The 21,938-nt window shown below is 35.6% G+C and overlaps 2 protein-coding genes across 3 annotated transcripts; both read right to left on the bottom strand.

The window, feature by feature from the left end:
* Nucleotides 1-4,786: 4,786 nt before the first annotated feature.
* On the bottom strand, nt 4,787-6,119 carry LOC120005823. Its single transcript, XM_038855672.1, has one exon. The coding sequence runs from the start codon at nt 6,042-6,044 to the stop codon at nt 5,079-5,081; it is 966 nt and encodes a 321-aa protein (XP_038711600.1). The 5' UTR covers nt 6,045-6,119; the 3' UTR covers nt 4,787-5,078.
* A 6,130-nt stretch (nt 6,120-12,249) lies between these two features.
* On the bottom strand, nt 12,250-18,061 carry LOC120014237 (polyadenylate-binding protein RBP47B-like). Of its 2 annotated transcripts, none has more exons than XM_038866161.1 (6): nt 17,507-18,061; nt 16,173-16,665; nt 13,700-13,782; nt 13,495-13,625; nt 13,134-13,219; nt 12,250-12,614 (listed from the first exon to the last, which is right to left on the bottom strand). In XM_038866161.1, the coding sequence occupies exons 1-6, from the start codon at nt 17,852-17,854 to the stop codon at nt 12,595-12,597; spliced, it is 1,161 nt and encodes a 386-aa protein (XP_038722089.1). In that variant the 5' UTR covers nt 17,855-18,061; the 3' UTR covers nt 12,250-12,594. The 2 variants fall into 2 exon arrangements, with proteins under 2 accessions (XP_038722089.1, XP_038722084.1); XM_038866156.1 differs by having other exon boundaries at nt 13,123-13,219; nt 17,507-18,059.
* Nucleotides 18,062-21,938: the final 3,877 nt, after the last annotated feature.

The raw sequence follows: 21,938 nt of genomic DNA, 5'->3' as shown, positions 1-21,938 counted from the left end.
ATTTAGTGAAGAGGGCAAAATTGTGAGGGATTTTATAAATTCAGTTGGGGCATTGAAGTCCATTATGTACCACAGGACTCCTGCAATTGTTGAAACGGGCCATAAAACCCAAACCTTGTGCACACATCAAAGGCACGGACTTGCAAATTGCAATCAATGAGTCCGACACATATGAGCCCTACATCTCTCTCGTATTCACTGCACATCATTGACTTGGCATGCAAAGTTTGAACTGTAAGAGTCATAAAACACGGCTGGGCCAGAGAGACCAAAAATTAGTGGAAGACATGCCCATCTGTAGTAGACACGCCATATTGACTTGTTTATATATGCTGTGACCACCTTTGTAGCTTGTCACACCGTCAATTTACAAATTACAAGAATGTGGAGACTAGTCAATAACCACAGCTTAGGTTAGACAAACACTTTGCATGTGTTCTCTGACACTCTGCATCTTCTTGTAATCTCTCAAAGTCTCACACAAAGAATCCCAATTACACAAGATTTCTCATAAAGCCTTTCTCTACCTTCATCTCTCTAACCCTTCTAGAGAAACAAAACAATAGGAATAAAAAAACTTACAACCCTAAAAAACAAGTTTAAACCTATCCGGACGCCAAACGGTCTGTCTTGACTTTTCTAGGATCCCTGTCCGGATACACCTGTACGAACAATTCTTCAACCTTACTCAATCCAAATGTTCAATAAGGGTCTTCTGCCACTCCACGCACCAGAGTTGTCTGGATGACTATAACCCCCATTTGGACGGCAACTCTAGAAACACCACCATACAACAACAGAAATAGCCTCCACACTCAATCCGAACTGACTCGAATTTATTGATCAATCCTAACAATCTCCACCTTGATCGAAAAATTCCATAGCTTTCGCTATAACATTGTCTTTATCAATAGTCACAACTCTCAACACAGAGAATCGTCATACTCCACCATAAAGAGAACAATACCCACTCAAAATTCATTATTGTAAGAATTTTCCTTCGGCTCATTTCGAAAAACTTGCTGAAAAATTTTGGTGCAACCCCCACATTTGGCTTTCCCGGGAGTTCGCCAACCCTCGACATACTTTTTCACCACACACCTTGCATCAACGCTAAACCAATACCCGTGTGTAAATTGTGGACCCGCTAACAGTAACACATCCTCTTTCATGACAATATAGAGATAAATCAACATGTCAGAAGGATAATCAATCTCTTATGGAGAAAAGAGACTCACCGTCAGCGACAATATCATTATCTTCATCTACTGACTTGGAGCTTTTAGTCGAACATGCTTCACCTGATAATTTTTTTTTACAAGTGTCAAGATTGTCCACACCTCTTCAATGAGTCAACCTTTTCTTATAAATTCCTGGTTTCGCCCCTATAGCTAATCATATTTAGGCCACAGAAATTTTTACGTATCCTTCGAAATAAAGCGAGACACTTAACACTCTACAACTTGATACTTGAGGAGAGTGAGAAGATCTAAATATTTGAGAATTTACGCAAAACCATTAAAGCAAAACAGGAAGTTAATATATTACTCTTTATAATTTGGTCTTTCATTTGTAGAACCATTTATGACTCGTCAAAATCATGATTTTGGTCCCAAATGCTTCCTCTAATATATCTTTTAGGTTCAATCATATGCATTTCGGTCTTCTTTTTTTCACATGAAGATAAATCTTCAAAGGAAAGTAGGTCAAAAATTTGCAGTCCAAGCAAAGTGATGAAGAGGATTGATCTCTAAAAAAAGTAAATTATGAGGGTGAACCCTCACTTTACTTTGTGTTTTATTAAGCGTGATTATGTCTTTGTCAAGCAAAAGAAGATAGAGATGTGCTCGCTCGCATGTCATTGATATCATATATGGAAACATTTCCATATTGATTAAAGTTTGTTTGGTTAAATATTTTTGGCTATCAATTCCCATCAACATATGGAAGCCATATTTCACCTTTAGCATCGAAGATTTTAAAATAATATTTCATGTCCAATGAATATGTTTTTCCTTAACGTTTACATAGTAACACTTTGTGCGTTTTGAGTAGTGATTCATAGTGATCCGAAAGACTTTGTCTTCCTAGGCCCAACACCAACCTACATTAATTTGAGCTCAAGAAAAATACTCGTTACCAGTTTGGAAGTTTGATCTATTATATTATGTATTTTACATCTTTTCTCGGACAATATGAGACAAGAAATTTAGGTCCATCGTCACTCAGTAACTCGCTCAGTACCACCAAACTTAACATTAATTGTAGAGGTTTGTGATCTCACCAACTTGAGCCGGGTGCTACACTCATGGTTCTCCGGTTATAAAAATAAATTAAAAAAAAAAACTGTCATTTGTAGTAATGGTAATAAATAATTGGATTAGAAGTTGTTATCACCGATCCTAAGAATTGGACAACATAGCATAGGGTATAGAATTAACAGAAGAATTAATTGGACTCCAAATAAGAAACATGCACTAATCAACATAAGCATTGTCGTTATCACCAACAACCATACAAAGTGGTAAAAAGAAATTTTAAAAAAAACCCTCCAAACATCACCACACATATAAATATATATATATATACCAATTATGCGTACCAATTTTACGCACTCGAAATCCAATGACTGTAATAAAGTGGGGACCACACATTTGTCGTGAGACCACTGCATCTATGATTAAAAAATAGATAGGTATAGTTGGTGTGTACGTGAAAAGTGTTATATATGTGTATTTATAAATATATATTTATAAATTATTTATTTATATATGTAACCATCATTGATGTCATCACTTCTTGTAAGTGAGACAAATTCAATTGATACTCGTCGTTTCATTCAAAATCATAATCTTTTCTTCTCCTAACTTTAACATAGCTTGCTTGCTTTTTCTTGAGGATTTTGGTACTCTTAACAACCCTCAAAGAATAAAGTGGAACAAAGAAAGCAAAAAGAAAAAGTGGGAATAATTAGAGGATTTCATGTGTGGGTCTCCTAAAAATAACATGCAGTGTGACATAACTAGCCTTTTTATAAAATCAAAGCTTACTTAGCATGCATGGTTGTTTCTTTTCCCAACAGGACATTGAAATGCATTAATATTTAGAGAAATCATGACAATTAAGCTGTATATATATAGATATATGATCATGATATCTGTTTCTCTTTAATTTATTTTCCTTTATTTGAGACTTCATTTCTGTCTCTGAAATTATGCATGTGGTCCAAAATATGCAGTAAAATCAAAGTTAGATAGGACTAATTAATGACATAAATATCTTTTAAACAAAGAAGTTTTGTTTGGATGTTTGGTATGGTGAAATTGACTGTGGTAACTCTTTACAAATGCAGTAGGTCGTAAGTTCAATTTACACACCCAACAGTTTCGATGTTATTTCCTTGAAAGGCCCATGATAGGCTTTCCCTGCACAGGATTCGACCTAAATTTCCTGTCCGATGTTCAGTGAGGAGACTGGGTTGGTGGCCCGAGTTTAACAGTACTAGCCTAATTATCTAGTGGACGTGTTGAGTTGGAAAATTCTCGATTACCAAAAAACATTAAATATATTTTTATATGGTTTTTAACAAGATAACCACATTCTTTTGATTTTAATTATCCTTTTGGTATTAATTTATTGATTTATCTCTCTCTTTTGCTTTCTCCCACCAGTGGAATTATTTACAGAACAGAATTTTAGTTTTTTTTTTGAAATACCGTTGAAAGATTATACTTCTCATTGAAATTAAATCTTGGACACACATATGCTTAACCCAACTGATCCATGTGTTGATGCATGTGTCTACTTCGCCAAATAAAAAAAATAAAAATCAATTCTCATTCGAGTCACCTCTCGTTGGTAACAGATTAGGGTAGTTGATTTTCCGGTATTGCACATGTAAGCAAAAATAAAGTTTGAATAAAGAAAGGCCTTCTTCCAACACTTGATCATTATAGTTTGACACCATAAATGAATTATAAAGTGCATGCAAAGACTTTCCAAATGTTTACAGTTGATTAATTAATTTAAAAAATTTCTGTTTTGTTTGAGCAATTAGTGCATGTCACCGCAGATTACTCAACAAATAACCTTTTACACTGTATCATCATCATTATTCCACAAACCCAATCATCATGCCACATTTCTCCCGCTGTTCAAACTTTATAATTATGCTCTCTACCCTTCTTAATTAATTAATTAATCCCTATTTTTTAATTCCTAATCAGTTTATTTAATTCGTGCACGTAATGAATATAGTGTAAATCAAAACAAAGATTATTCTTTGGTTTAGCAAAACTGCAAAGCATACGAATGTTTCTTTCTTTCTTGTATTATTCTCTTTTTCTTTCAAAAGCCTTTGCCTCCAAACGTTTTAACTTGTGTTATTATAATTTGAAATTCAGAGGGATAAAAGAAGAAGAGAGGTTTTGTCCAATCCAATTCACTTGAGATATTGTCCGCTCTTGGCTTAAGAACCGCACAATTTTGTCCTTTTAAATAACTCTCAAGTGTTTGAGGTTGGACATTATTTGACACACCACATCACTTAGGTTTCATCAGATCTGTATTTCTAGTTTTCAATTTGAACAAACTTGCTTTGCCAAAACCATTTAAATAATATTCTAATTATTGAATCTCTCTAGAGTATATAGACTCAAGAGATTCTGTGTTCGATTCCCACTAGGAGCAATTACACGTTGATTTTTTCATCATATTTACTTATATCAGATGTCCAAAGAACAAGTTTGTATGTTATCGTTCTATAAAATTATTTTGCCAACTAATATTAATTCAATGTTCTTATCACATTCCATCACAAACCAATAATAGTCATTTACTAGATACATATGATATGCAAACAAAAATAGCACCCTGCCAGACATTACATTTTTTCCAATTTGTGATCCAGTGTATGTCCTTTTTTTCATTCATTATTTTGACTTCAATTTCATGCAATTAAATCCCTGTCATTGATACTGACCCCATTAATTTATAAAAATCTAGCTAACAAAAACTAACGTATTATATACGTTTGTAAATTCAAAAAAAAAAAAAAAACTCCTTGAGAGGGATCTGGATCATCCACGTGTCAAGGATCCAACCCCTCTGGAAATGTCATGCATGCCCGCCGGATTGAACCCCAAGCAACCCAACAACCCACGATTGTACGGCAAATACGTCTTCCTCTTCAACTCCTCCGAGACCGCCCGGTTCGTCGTGTAATGCAGCTCGTGAGCCGAAACCGGTGGTCCCCTCCTTCTCGAAACCGAACCAACACTACCTTCCGTGGACCGGAAGCTCGCATTCTTCGCATCTGCGGTCTCTGGTTCTCTTCTGTTCAGAACAGAGTATTTCGTCAGTGGCTCTCTCCCCTCCGACGCGCTTCGGAATAGAAGATCCTTCAATTTCCACTTCTTGTAACCTTTTGAGAAGGAAATCGCCGACAAAATTGCTGATGCGTACGATTTCGAATTGCTTGTTTTGGATATAACCGCTTTAGTGTTCTCTGTTATCTCCTCCTGTTCGATTAACACATCGGAAACCCTAAGTGGAGGAAGAGATCTGCTCTCCCTCCGCGAGTAACTTGAATTTGACGGTGTAGAAGAAGACGAAGAGCCAGAGCTTCGTTGTCTTCCACGTGTTTGTGTATTTTCCTCTGAGAGTGCGTCCTCTGTTTTTCGAGTCGAATTGGCTGCAAATGAGTGTGGTCTGAGAGGTCGGATCTTACCGCCGTCGAAGAGTTCATCAGCTGCGGATATTGAAGGTACATGCAACGGTCCACTGAAATTGAACTCGAAATCTTGATCATCATCGGTTAATAATTTACCTTCTTCTTCTTTTGCTTTGTAGATTCCAGATTGTTCGGGGAAATTACAGTACAAATTGGAAGGTGCGCGGGCGGAGGGGCTGGTAGGTGCACTGAAGAAGTAATTGCCGAATCTCTGAGGACTAGAAGGAGCAGTCATGTAAGGGGAGGAGCATGTACTGTCGAAGTTAAAGTCCACGGCGGCGGGCGGCCCAGGTACCATTACTTCCACCTCCATATCTGAATTATACGTATAGAGAGAGAGAGAGAGAGAGAGAGAGAGAGAGAGAGAGAGAGGAGAGGAAGAAATTGACGGGGAGAGAGAGGATTAGCTCTAGTGAGGAAGAGCCGTCTCTTTATATAAGTAGATTTTAATTTACTAAAATGCTGGCGTTTGATGAATGCGATAGGCCCACTCTCTTTGAAATTTCTTTTTTTTTTTTGTATTTTTTTTTTCGTTTTCTTTTCCTCCCTCTTTTATACCTAATATAGGTTGTGAAAAAATAAACAAGATGATTACAAGAGTTCGGTTTATTTATAAACAAACTTGATTTGTTTATTTAAACGATCCCAAACTAGGGGTTTAGAGAAGTCATGTTTTTACGCTTTCCTCCCAAATTTACTTTTATAGAAGATTTGGTTGGCATTTCGAGGGGGAATGACGCGATATGAAGGTGTGATGGTGTGAATCATCCATTCCCTTGTTTGATTGAGTTTGAGATGGTGAAATCCTAAATTCATCTCACCCTCATTCTCCCCTTGTGAAGATTAGTCAAACTCACCAAAAAATGATGAGATTGACTAATTTCCACAAAGGAGAATGAGTTTTGATATTCAAAAGATTATTCTACCCCTTATTAATAAGTCATCACAACCATTAAATTGTTATATTCTATTCTTATTTTTATGTACAAAAAATTGATAATATGGTTTGCTTCACCCTCGCACTCGCACTCATACTTGTCTCATTGGATTCACAACCAAATGCCCCTTTAGGACGTGTTTGGATTGAGAGAAGGGAAGGGGAGAGAAACTCATTAAAGGAAGATAAGAGAATAGAATGGAAGGTAGAATATTTTTTTTGGTTATTACTCTCTCATGCATGTTTGGTAAATAAAGAAAAAAAGGGACAAGATATGTTGTTTCTCTTGTTAGGATAATAATCATAAAAGAAAATAATGAAATAAAATTGGTTTACTTTACTAATATATCATTAATTTTATATTAAAGTATTATGTATAAGGATAAAATATATTTTTAACCTATAGATAACCTAATTCAACCCTCTATGCAAATGATCCCATTTTGGGAGGAAGTATTTTGATAAAAATTTAATGAAATATTTCCTCATTTCTCTTCAAATCCATCCCTTTATTTTTTTCCTTTCTAAAATCGGAAGCACTAGATTTCCATAATTTTGATATCCATAATCTATGTGGCATGAGAAGAAGTGTAGATGACCATTTTGTATTAAATGGTCTCCCACACTTCTCCTCATGCCACCTAGAATATGGACAATTATGGACACCAAAATTATGGACACATATCATTTTAGTTATAAAATATCCAAACTACTAAATTGGGAGGAAACTCATTTCCATTATCTTACCTTCTCTCAAATGTCTCAATCCAAACATACTTTTAGAGAAATCATCTTGTGTCGTGTCCCCACCCGCACCCCCTTTTTTTTTTTTTTACTCTCTTACAAGTTTTACCGTTCGCTTAGGGGCATTTTGTCCTTTTATGGTATAGGGTAATTAACTTTTATCCAGTTATAGTTCTTCTAATGATTGTGGGGTTATGTTATTTTTAATCATACAACACTATGGTATTATAATTTTAGGTCAATGTATTTATAATAATTAATTTGATTGCGATGTTTAGAAGTGGTCAGCAATGTATGGCTCTTCCCTTGGCATTAAAAATTATGCCTTCAATATAATTAATATAATATAATATTTTGGTCCAATGGAAGTCATATATAATGCAATTTACTTAAACAAAAGATAATAAAAATAGCCATTAATAAAGAGTTGGCTTGTGGGCTATCAATAAATCATAAACGTCCGTGAGAGTACTTGTCAATTTTTTCTTGTGATATTTTTGAAAACATATTGTTCACAAGTGACAAAATAATCTTGATACGAATTAGTTGACAATTATATTCAGATTACTATTGCAAATTGTTTTGTTTTGTTTTGGTAAGATTTAAACCGAGATACACTCAAGTCACTAGTTGGAGTGGTAAGGATCGTATGTATCACCTTGATGATCAGGGTTCAAATCTTCCCTTCTCGTGTCCAAAAAAAAAAAAAAAACCGGGAGTGATACACTCTGACAGCCAGTGTTCAAATCAAATCTCTCCTCCTCGTTTGAAAAAAAAATTAAAACGATATTTTCTTATGAAAGCATTGTTATTCTTCATGTTGTGGTAGGACGAAATTTAAGACAAACTAAACCAGATGACTTTAATTCCATTGAGGAAAAAAAAGAAGTTGTTAAGACTTTTCATTTTTCAAGTCCATCTCTCTCGTTGGAGAATGGAGTGTGAGATGTTTTGCCAATCACATAACTAAATTAGCGGCACACACGACTTAATTTCTCACATAAATTATCATAATTCGTCATTGTCTACGAATTAATTGACATTTTTTACAAAGTTTATGAACAGATTAGAAGGCAAAACGTAAACATCGCGTCATCCTCACATAATTAATGTATAAAGACTCTATAAACATATAGATGTTAATACTGATTTGATTCTAAAATTCTATTCCAATAACATGTATCATGTATGTATATATATATTGAAAAAAATTATTTCTATATACAGAAATTTGTATTTTGTGTTGGGAATTCTCCTGTATTGCGCGGACTCCATACTAATTAATATTATTAATATTTAACAATATATATAGATAATACATTAATATTTATCAAATGTAAAAAAAATGATATGATACGTCTAGGTTATTTGGATATCTGGTGGTTACTACTCTCTCTTAATTTTGATTGTTAGATCAAATGTATAAGTGATGAGAGAGTATTGGAGTGTGAGTGTTCAAATATCAAATTCGTTGTTACATTGTCTAGTGGACTCTAGATGTTTAGACGATCACCCGAAGACCCTTGATAGATATCAAGGTTGGTTTGATTGTTTGATCTAGGTGCACACCCAACAAGATCGTCATGTGAAAAATCCTTGATGGATTATGAGGTACAACAAAGGTAGATTCCTATTGTGAGAAATATGCACTGGATTAAGGTGGGTAGTGTTAGAAGTACTAGGGTTCTACACATTGTAATCTTTTTCATTATTAGTAGATTGTTTCAAGATTAGTCACTTTATAGACTCGAGATTTTCACCCTCTTGAGTTTTCTCGTAAAAAATCGTGGTGTTTAATCTTTGTTTATTATTCCGCACATTTTCCGGAACAATTTTTTTTTTTTGGTATGGATTAATGGATGTAATCTAGAAGATGTGAAAACATAAAAAAATGTGGACTGAATTTACACTAAAAGACACTAATGTAAGATTTATTGTTGATTTTGTTTTGACAAGTAAATCAAGTACAAGCAATTAATTGAGACAAATGTCATTTCGCCAAACAAATGACAAACGGTTGTTGGTGCCGCCGACTGACATACAGTTTAATTAACAAACTGTACGTTGAGAGAGCTCTTTGGGTAGAGGAATATTGGTTTTATGTTTTTTTTAAAATTTTATTAATTGAATATTAAACCTATTTTTTATTTGAATAATTTAAATATTTTGTACAGGAATCTAAGATTAGGTCATCATTATATGAACTGGGGATTAACTCCTTCTTCTTTTTTTAATCTAATTCTCATCATCACATCGGCACATCCTTCATTTCCAATGTGGTTATTTTCTTATATTTAATTTGATTAATTTAAGTTAAAATATGCTTATTTTCTTTTCTTGTGCGTTCTAAAAGGTTGAGGACATTTTAAAATACTAATTAGGGATCATTAAATGTCCCAAAATTTTATTTCAGATTCTAATTAGCCACCAATAATCGCTTTAAAGTCATATAAAACATATATATATATATATATGCTAATATGCTACCTTAATTGCGCTAGTGCAATTTGTTTATTTGACTTTGGGGAAAAAACGGTGGGTGGCTTGGTACATCAAGGAACAAATATTCTCCCATAATTGTTTGACCCACAGAAAATATATGAAATATATATATATATATATATATATATATATATATATATATCAAGTTATATAATTAATTAAGAACATGTGTTCTGTTATTTTATGTATCTTTCTATATATGCCAGCCAATGTCAACGTCCACTGTGGGTGGGTGTGCATGAACCTTATGTTTTATGTAGGAAATTAGTTAATTAAACATATAATAACTATTTTTGGAATTTCTAACTCCAAAGGAACCTTCTATCCAATTACGATTGAGCACCATTTCTTGACTAAAAATCAATTTAAAACAATACTAGTCTTTGGTATTTCTTTGTAATTATCTTGATGTGTGTGTATATATATATATAATCTCTAAAGAAGCTGCTAAGGGGTATCCAACAAATGACTGTGAGGACAAGTTGTGGATCACGCCTGGGATTCCCAAAGCTTGAACTGTAAAAGTCGATGTCCAATAAAAATCAGCTGCTGAATCCAACTTTATTTCAAGATTTGTGGAGCATAGTTTGGATAGCAAGTCACTGCAAAAATGTTTGTTCAAATTGGGACATTGTAATAACATATTTTTGGAATTTCTAACTCCAAAGGAACCTTCTATCCAATTACGATCGAGCACCATTTCTCGATGAAAAATCAATTTACAACAATACTAGTGTTTGGTATTTCTTTGTAATTATCTTGATTGCGTGTGTGTCAGGAATTCTCCTATGAAATCTTAAAATGAGGTCTTAAAATGAGGTATTATTTTTAGGGTTCATAATATTTTTTAAAAACTTTAGAAAAAATATATTTATATTTTGATTGGTCTTACGAACGCAACGATATGTTTTTTGTCCAAAAGAAAATTAAATTCAATATGAAAAGTGCGTATTAATTCTGAATGGTTGAATACAAAACAAAAGACATTTCATATACATTTTAACTTGTATTTGATTATTTTTGTTTTAAACAAAAAAATATCATTGGGTTCGTAAGACCGATCAAAATACAAATATATTTTTTCCAAATTTAAAAAAAAAATGTTGAACCCTAAAAATGAATCCTAAAAGTTAGGACCTCATTTTGAGACTTCATAAGAGAATTCCTCTATATATATATATATATATAATCTCTAAACAAGCTGCTAGTGGTATCCAACAAATGCCTGTGAGGACAAGTTGTGTATTTCTTTCACGCCTGGGATTCGTAAAGCTTGAACTGTAAAAGTCGATGTCCAATAAAAATCCGCTGCTAAATCCAACTTTATTACAAGATTTGTGGAGCATAGTTTGGATAGCAAGTCGGCTCAAGGGCAAAAATGTTTGTTCAAATTGGGACATTGGTGCCCACTAATACTATTTAGTCAGTCCCACCGGGTGGACTTGAGAGCTAGGAAAATTGAATTGCCGGTTGAAACTTGAATAATTTACTTTCAAGTATAAAAAATAAGGCTAAATAAGTCTCGAAAAATTCTCAGATGTAAAGTGCGCGATTCATTTAACACCCCACATGTGATGAGGCCTGCGCATGGATGTAGTATGTTCAGCCATGCCTTTCGGCAACCAAAATCACTTGCATTCCACCGGAAGACGGATAGATAGAACTCACAAGAGAGAAATCTGAGTGCGGAGGGAGTTGCACATGGAAGTGACCAAAATTCTGAACGTTCAGAATTTACCCTAGAAGTATTTGTATACAGTACACTCACCTCTTGTTCATTCTTCTCGAAATACCTGGTTAACGCACAAGTGACCAAGGCACGAAACAATCGAGAACATTTGGACATTTTGTATGTAATAAAAGGTATGAACCAAGCACCAGTTATAATTCTGAAAACTAGAGTCGGCCATTGTTTTTACCCACCAACATAGCACCAGTTGCGAAAAACTTGGGCGGACATCTTATAACCTTTTCCCTCATTTCCATTCCAAACAACTCAGAAACTTGAAGCTCCACTTCAACCTATCGAAGTTCAAACTCTCAACAAGACAATTTTGCAAACTAAGATAGATGCATTGTACCAACAAGGTCACACTCTCAACAACATGTCTTATGCGGACTTAAAGTAAGAACATAAAATACAAACCACTTTTCAAGGGCGAGGATAACTAAAATAACAAGTGGAGCCTTTTTTTTTTTAAGTCCCACATGTTTTAAATCAACGGCGAAAACATAAGTCCGAGTTGTATGTCCTTATTTTAAGTCCGCATGAGAGAATTACTCTCTTTGATATATATATATATCATTCTTGTCAAGTTTAGATATTAAATTTTAAGTAAATAAAATCTACCACTAATTAAGAAAACTCCAAAATTCTAGAGAAAAAAAAAATACCGATACAATCCTCAAAAGAACTCTTGAGATGTTTGAATTTAAAATTCTGCAAGCAATAGACATAGCCACCTAAGCAGCTAAGTCCATCCTAAGTTTGGATCAAGACAATGTCTAGCTTAGATGCCTTCAGCGAGTTCAAAGTACAAGCAGTAGCGAATTGCCCTACCCTGGCTACGAAACACCAGAAGCTGCGGCAGTAGCATACATATTTGGAACCTGATTTGAGGAAGCAGCGTATCCATAGCCACCGTAGCCTTGCCCTCCATGGTATGCCCCGCTCCACTGGTTAGTAGAATCTCCTCTCCACTATCAAAACCAAAATAATGATATAAGTAAAGTAAAGGAGACAGATTATAAGACAAAAGAATAACATGGGTAAGGGTGGTCATTTGAAGTCCTGATTTTTACCAGAGGAACAAACATTCGACTTTCATATTCAATAACAGCTCTAGGAACAAGTCAAAATAACTTTGATAAAAATAAGGGGGAGTTGGTTCATTGCATGAGGCATAAAAAGGTTCAAACTCCAGAAATAGCCTTCCCAGAACACAGGAGTACGGCCATACACATTTTCCATTTCCATAGACCATCACCACTGCTGGAACCTTGTGCTGTTGTGCATTGGGGTTGATTTTAGAGAGAGTGGGCGGGATGGGGGGCACATATACATATTATACTTTGAAAGAGGTAAAGTAGTCTTTCTAAAATTAGACACACGTGTCTTATTCTTCAAGGCAAACACCAAAGGTACTAAATGTGACTGTACCCTAAACATTATCATATTAACAACACATGCTTAAGTTGAGAAAAGTACCTGCTTGTTACCTGGATTGCGACCCCAAGAAAGACGAACGGTCTGGTTGCCAATAACTGTACCATTCAAATTCTGCAGTGCATCCTCAGCACTTTTTCTGTCAACAGGGACAACATGGTGGATTAAGGTCAAGCTCATTGTATCGCTGTTTTTTTAATACAACAAAGGGCTTTAAAATATCATCCTATAACATTACTTGTCAACATAACCAGTTAACCAAAATATCTGATAACTACATTTTCCTATAATTCTGTTCCTCATCTTGATTAGTACTAGCAAGAAGTTGTCAACTTTGTTACAGCATATTGATTACGGCTGAAATAATATTTCCACATACATTGAAACAAGTGAAGAAATGAAAACTGAAGTTACCTGGTAGCAAATTGCACAAATCCACATCCCTTTCCAACCGGTATTTTCACAGAGACAACTTCACCAAACTGCAAAAAAGGCTGCCTAAGATCCTCCTCCATGACATTAGAGTCAACTCCTCCAACAAAAATCTGCAAGATATCACGCTCGATGAAATATGGGGTACAATATATAGTCAATAATACAGAATAGAACAAAGACCCACCGTTGTGTTATTCAACTCGCCATCAGATTGGGATCCTTGACCCATAGAACCGTTTGCAGCATGTCCACCAGCCAAAATCACAGCTAATTGAACAGAATATAGATATTGTTTTAGATCCATCAAACTAAAACTGTAAATACGCATTCAATTTATCAATTTTTAGCAATCTAAATCTAACAACCTCTACAGTTCAAAAAGTTCTCCAAAAAACAAAGAAGGAAGATATTACCCATGCCAAAGGCAGTACCATGTCAAATGAGATCCAGGAACTAATCCTTGTTTAACTAGCAAATGTTGGATCCAAGAATTTTATCATTTTTTAAAAACATCATTGAGACAATGCACAAATGACAGACTCTAGGCCAGGCTATGCAAAATCACAGCCCAGTATGCCTTCTTGAGGGTCAACTGTTTGTACAATTTCAGAGTACTCTCCTTTAGACAAAATATAATATCTTCCCCCATCTAAGGTTGCTAAACCACAATAGCAGTTTTTCCTTCTGAAGTGCCAGCCCTGTCAGGCATCCCAACTGGCCAAGTCAATCCAAACACTTAATAGCATGAGAATACATCGATATGAAACTTTTAACTGCAGTCATAAGAGTCTAAATTCTGGATGGTGGTGGACGCAGACTTAGAGGATGATGCACAAGTGCTGAAGTGAACCCCACGGTCTCCACACTTGGGAAGACAGGCTAGCTCCATCAGATCAAAGCAAAACATTTCCAGAAACACATCAATATTTTTTTTTTCCTGTTCAAAATAGAATAACCTAAAAGGGGTGGAAGTGGCCACGTCAATGGAAGAGAGAGGAGTACACAAGGAGGAAGCAAGGGGATGGATGGTTACACTAATATATGGAGAAGTGAGCAATACCAATAGCAATACAGAGGGAGGAAAAGTGGGAAGAGAGAGGCAGAATGAATGGGTGCAAGTTCTAATGTAGGAAGACGATATTTTGCAGAGGTGATGTGACTTTTTTTGTTCTTCATCATCAGCATCAAAACTAATATTGCAAACAATTTGGGGTCTCCGACGTGAATCCGTACGAAAAAAAAATTCAATTGGAAAAACGGAAGTTGCATTGATCAGAAACTGGTGCCACCCAAAATACAACCTAAGAGCTTTATCAACATAATATCAACTCAATTACATCAAAAAGGAAATTCTCATCCACAAAACAATTCCTATTAAGCCAATAGTAGATGGCAAAAAGCCAGCGATCTTTTACAAATTTAAAAGGAATTTATATGGCATCGAAGGCTCTCTTGTTTCCTTTTTTCTACACAATCCAAAAAAAAAAAAAACAAGAGGGATCATAAAGAAAAATTTAGTTAGAATTCACTAAAAGGATTCTCATTAGCCATTCGAAGTTTCAAACTGTTTTGTTGGTTCAGTTTCTTTTTCCTCAGATAAATAAACTAGAAAGCTTCATTACTACAGAGCTTTCCGGAGCACCCTCATCCATTTGTCTACTAATATTTTAACAAGAAGATCATAGCAGTCAAATTATGAGAGCTAAACAAAAGCTAAATGAATTAGTTGTGGAATTTTAAGGCACAGAGAGAAAAATAAGTGCAAAAAGCAATGCATCACCAAGCTTCATTATACAGAACTTTGCTTAGCATACATCATCCACTTTGTCATCTAATTTTAACAAGAACATCAGAGTGGTCCAATTATGGAAGCTAAACGAAATCTAAATGAGATGGTTAAGGAATTTGAAGACACGAAGAAAAACCAAGTGAAATATAAGTGCAAAGCAATGCATCACCAGTAAAGGTTTAACATCATACAAAGCCAGTTGGCTTTCTGTTTTAAATGGTACGAGTCCCATTCACATGGCTAATTGGCTACCCACAGTAGAAATGGGGGTTGATAAAGAGTCAGATGTACACAACTTCATTCCCATATTGTAAACAGGTTATTTCAAGAAATTGTTAGTAACATAACTAAATGTGGAGCAGTGGTTTCCAAAAATTGAGCCTGTGACCCCTTGCAACTCAATAGTCCCTAAAAAAACGCAATATGGAAAGCGGAAAAAAGAAAAGTTGGGATGGTTTGGGGAGCAGAAATTTGAATAGTAGAAAAAAGAGCATGGTAAGGATGCTGCACACAGATAGGTATAGCTGACATCTGGGCCATAAATGCATTAAGCACACAAGTTAAACCTAACTACAAACCATGGGAAAGAAATTTGACCTTTTACATGTAATATTGAATGTGACCTTATTCATATATTAAAGTAACAGATCCAAGGAATTGTTAGTAACATAACCAAATGAGTATATAGCTCTCTACCAAGATCTCAAGCGCCAATGAACAAGATGTAAAAGCTACACCCCCTCCCCAAGTTCCCAAATCCCAAATGAAAGAAACCTCCCTTTTCTTTCTTATTCAGATAATATCAGTAGGAGCATATCCAGGAAGACAAGGTACTAATGGTTAGTTAAGCTAGAGCATTACTACATACCTTGTGAAGAATATTGTTGTTGATATCCAGATGATTTTTTTGGGGTTGCAACACCTATGCGCATGGGTCTACTCGAACAATAAACACCATTCATCTCAGACATGGCCCTAGTCTTCTCATTTTCATCACCAAACCTAACAAAGCCATAACCCTTTGAACGGCCAGTATTCGAATCAACAACAACTTTTGCACCTTTGATGGATGAAAATCTGCTAGCAAAGGTTTCCTGCAACATAGCATCAGTCACATCTGGTGCCAAATCTCCTACAAATATGGAAAGATCAGGAGCAGCATTTGTGCGCTTATCACCCTTATCACCGGCACTAAAACTTGCCCAATTCAGGCGGAAGGGATGCTCTGTATTTGGCATCATCATAGAGCCATTGTAGCTCTGCAAAATTTTCTCAGCAGCTGCCCGAGAATAAAATTCAACAAATCCATACCCTTCTGGTTGACCAGTTTGCTTATTGCGTATGATTTTTACAGAAGAAACCTGCACATGTTACAACTTCAAATATCAGAAAGCAGATGTGTGGTCAGGGGCTTGAACTGATAGAAGCAAATAACAACATCCAAGTTACATATTTTTAAAAAATTTGTGAAACTATGAAAATCAGATTCTGGGTCTCCATAGAGTAGGGATGCAGCAAATATAATCCTTTATGTGAATATAAAAATTCAATATTGCTACAATTTCAGTGCTGCCGTAGTCAAGGGAAGGTTTTGTTTATGTTAATCCTACTTTGCAAAAATATGAAGACTTTATACTTCCTGTAACTCTGGAATTCTCATAAATTAGTATATCATAATCTCACTACATTAAAAACACATGCATACGACGCCAAACCATTCAAAATAAAAAGCAAACTGACAGCAGTAATTGGAAGCAAGACTTGTAAAAACTAATCAAAGTTGTTATTAATGTTCAAGAAGGGTCATTAATGTTCATCTTGGAAGGGGGGAGAGAGAATGAAAGAAAGAGAGTTCTTTAAAGATCCCTAATCATAGTTCGCGCCTTAATTACGCCAATCAACATAGATCCAAAGATTTGATAAACTCTCAAGTCACCTACAACTCAAATGGGTAAGAAAAAACGACCTTTAGGAGGGAGATTGGACAGATTTCCTGAATCATTAACAACCGTATAGATCCCCCTTACATTTTATAACACACACGACTTTATTTATAAATTGCGTGCAAAGATCTACATCGTAGTATTCCAGGAGTGCAAATCTATTATACCCAATCCCGTCGCCCCAAACTATCCACCTCTAGCATGACAATGAAAAGGACAGAGAAAAAAAATTGAAATGAATAAAAGGAATAGATTTTACCTCTCCGGTGACTGCGAAGCAGCTATGGAGGTAAGTTTCATCCATCCAGTGTTGCAGGTCACCGACCCAGATAGTTCTAACATCTTCGTCAGATTTCGGTTCTTCTTGTTTTTGAAAGCTTTGATGTCGCTGTTTTTGGTGATATTGCTGTTGCTGCTGCTGCTGATAGTAGGCCATGTAATGCTGCGGGTACATCATCATCTGCTGCTGCATCATAGACATGGCCGCTGCCGGGTACGTCATAGCCGCCATCCATTGCTGCTGCTGATGCTGCTGATAAGGAACCCACGGATGCTGGTGCTGGGATGGAGGTGGTGGGTTTTGATCACCGCCGTTGGCTTGCTGCATCCTTGTAAGATCTGATTTGAATCAAATTCGACCGGGATTCGATTCAATCTTCCTCCCTCTCCTTCTCTCTGTATTGCACTGTTCGTTTTCGACGAAATTACGCAGAGAGAGAGGAAGAGAGAGAGGGGTAAGAGAGTTTGGTGAGGGGGTTTTACGAGTGTTTATAAAGGGTGGCTGAGAGTGAAATGATAGATCTTGGTCTTGGTGGGTGCGGGGAGGGTGGTAGGGGGGGTTTAGAGAGCCACCTCGTTTACAACGACTGTCGTCTCTTGTGAGAGGTGGGTCCCATTCTTCCAAGTTGGGGTTTTGGCTGGCATTGACGGCTCAGATCCAATCTCACTTGACCGACTGTTCCAATGGCATGGCTATGGAAGACATTCACACAGGGAAATTGTTTTCTTCCTTTTTTTTCCCCCAAAATGGTTAGAAATTATTCTGATTTTATAAATTGGCATTTCTGCGGGAAAAGGAAATAATTGTTTTTCATTTTACAATTTTTACTTAATTGAGTACGTTTGGTAGGGGTGTCCAAATCCGATTCGTAACCGAAGAATCAATCTCAACCGTTACTATTCGGTGCGTGTATGCCAACGCACTGTTTCGGGAAATTTACCTGTTTTGATGTATGGTACATTGGGGTGGCACCACATTTTCTTGCGCATAACGCATGAATGCACTTTTGCTTTAAAACACGGATTTTGACGTTAAAACATAGACTTTTTTTACCTTTTTGTCCACGTTAAATTTTAATAATTACATTTCTTTCTTGATAAATGTTAACCCTAATTTTCGACCTCTTCCACTTGTTTGGTGGAGCGGAGCCGCTTGGCAGTTCCGCCCCACCAAACAAGTGGTACTTCTCGCAATCGCTTTGCCATCATCATCTCTCCCTCAAGCACACGAATCTCCTATCAACCAGCACACATATCGAATCCTCTTCCTCTATCATTTCTCTTCTTTAATTCATTTTCAAGTTTAGCAAATCAACATCGTCATTTTTTTGACAAACAAGGTTTCCAATCATTTGGTTTGATTCGGTCACCATTGAAGCTCCACCTTTCGAAACTCGCATGGAGTCTCTTCTAGCTCGGTGAGGCTCTGATTTTAACTTTTATTGTTGTTTCTCCCCTCTTCTTGTTAGAACCCCTTTCAAACTTAAGCCTAACACAAGAAATGAAAATGATAGTAGAAGGAATTATAGAGAAAATGAACAACAAATTCTGTATATTTCATCAAGACTAAAGCCAAACAAGACACAAGGGTGTTTTTATACTAAATCTCCTAACCGACTTAACACCTAAACAAGAGTACACATGACAATGTTAATTGAGTTCATAACAACTACTCCTCCCTTGAAGATCATTCTTGTCCTCAAGGATACCAAAAAAAGGACAGTAACACAACTGAAAATCAGCCACTATCTCGTTATTCCAAAGCATTTGAGAATTGCAGTGTTGAATCCATTACACATTATGCTGCTGTCAATCTATATAGAGCAAAATATCATAAGGAACAAGAAGGTAATATTAGAGTTATTATAGAAGTAATGTGCCTTGAATCCATTAGCAATTCCTCAGAAGACAAAGTAGTAGCTGAGAGAGATCTAGCTTTTTATATGAATTGGTTCTTAGAACCAGTAATACTAGGAAAATATCCTTCAAAAATGAATCAGATTCTAGGTTTCGATTTTCCTGCATTTTTGAAAAATGAAATGGAGAACCTGAAGAACGAGGTAAACTTCATTGGCATCAATCACTATACCAGCTTTTACATAGAAAACTGCATACTGAATATACTCTGCATATGAACCTGGACTAGGAATTTCCAATATAGAAGGTCTTATTTTCCGTACAATATTCATTACTAAGGCCACCAGGATAAAAAAAATGACGAGTACAAATCCTCCTCCATCATCTTGTTGCAAAGAATCAATTAAGAAGATTGGACAAGATGTCATACTTGATAGAGGAATTATATCAAACATCATGTGTGCACCTGATTGAGAAATTTCATCAAACACTTTGATAACATACTTTTGCCACTCTTGTTCCGTTAGCTAATGATATTACTCGAAAATTATTGATTGTAAATCCGACGTTCGATGTCATCTCCCTTCTGTCTCATCAACTCAACAATCTTCTCTATCATGATTTCTCTTGCGATCATGTCGATCATGCGCCCTATCTTAGCAATTTTCATCACAATCTTCCTCATCAGAAATCCTCTAAACACCTTCTGAATTATCAACGCTGAATCAGATATGAGTCGCTTTGACCTAACGAATTGGTTTGGAATTGAAATTACATTCGGATCTGGATACCACGCATCATAGTGATTAACTAAGAATGATTTCTTGTTTTGTTGGTGAATTGAAAAACCTAGTTGTGGATCTTGATCATTTTGCACCAAATTCACGTCGGATCTTCGCAAAACCAGCAACCAATTGTGCATCTATTTTTTATTCCAAAGAAGCTATGAAGTTTGATATCAGAACACTAACACTTTCCAACTTCCCTTCGATGATTGATATGCGATTATCAAGTTGAGCTTGATTCTCCATGGCAGTGGATTGTTGGTGATGTGGAATGCGTAGAAAGGGAACAGTAGGTTTAATGGCAGGATCAAAGAGCTTCGATACCAATGTTAGAACCCCTTTCAAACCTAAGCCTAGCACAAGAAATGGAAATGACAGTAGAAGGAATTGTATAGCAAATTAACAACAAATTCTATATATTTCATCAAGACTAAAGCCAAACAAGATACAAGGGTGTTTTTACACTAAATCTCTTAACCGACTTAACACCTAAATAAGATTACACGCGGCAATGTTAATTAGGTTTGTAACACTTCTATGCTCATAATTTGTAATGCTCTGTCAACACATGATCTCTCTTTTATAAATTTTGTCATGTTCAATTAACATGCTTCACCATTATACCATTTGAGATTCATTTAATTAAATTTGTTCATTCTCGAATGCCAACATTTAAACGAATGTGATTAGGTTGTTTTTGCTTGGGTTTGTTCTGTCAATTGCTTGTATCAAAAGTGCTTTGCTTAATTTTTGTATTCTAAATTGTTGGTTGAGTCTACTTTGACCAATGAATTCTACTTACGTTTGAACTATGGTTAAACACTGACCATTTGTAATGACAGTGCTTTGAGATTTGGCTTAAAATGAGTTTTTTGAGATGTGGGATATATCATTTATGGGTTTTGCTTTGATTCTTTAATGTTTGAATGCTTGTGTGTCTTGTTGTTTTAATATATGATTTTAGATTGTTTAGGAATAAGTCAACCAATGAATCAAGGAGGTGATGATGCCAGCCAAACAAACAAAACGCATTAGGATTAGCCTTTGACAATAGCGTTTGTGAAAATTTGTGTTGATAGATTTATGGCCGGTGATAGGCCAAAAACGCACTTCACTTGCGATGATCAAAGGAAAATCATCTTTTTTTTCAAGAAAACTTGTAAGTTATATGACCAACCGCAATTTAAGAACAATTGGGACAACTTGAGAAAGGATTGGTGAGTGTGGGAGAAATTAATTTTAGGTGAGACCGGTTTTGGTTGGGTTAGCACGGGTAAAATGGTGGTTGCTAACAACTAATGGTGAGAGCGAAAAATTAATGTAATCTTCATTATGATTGAATAACTTTGTCAGTGCTATACATGTTATTATTATTTGTGAATAATCAAATTAGTTAAAAACATACATGTGATTAAGTACAAGTGATTAAACAGACTAGTTAGAAACATATGTGTGGTTAACTCTGCCAGTTTTATCGTAATTTTTTAAAACTTTGACAGATTTCTATGTTCATGGCAGCAAGATAAAAGGTGCACAAAGTTTCGAAATAATGGCATCAACAATCGAGAGTAACTTCAGTATCTATTTGGGGATAAGAAGCGACGGGTTTGTATGCTCTCATTCCATTAGCCACTAAACCTCAAGAAGCACAAACTACAGAACAGGTAGGAAATCATTTTAACTTTCTCAAGATAACGAATCAAGTATTCCAAAATACAATGTCTGGTGTTGTTGATGATGTTTAGTGTAGTTGATGTGAGATTTCAAATC

Source organism: Tripterygium wilfordii, chromosome 2 (genome assembly GCF_013401445.1).
Source record: "Tripterygium wilfordii isolate XIE 37 chromosome 2, ASM1340144v1, whole genome shotgun sequence".
Classification (NCBI taxonomy): Eukaryota; Viridiplantae; Streptophyta; class Magnoliopsida; order Celastrales; family Celastraceae; genus Tripterygium; species Tripterygium wilfordii.
The sequence above is the reverse complement of the archived record's forward strand: the minus strand, read 5'-3'. Positions and strand labels throughout refer to the sequence as shown.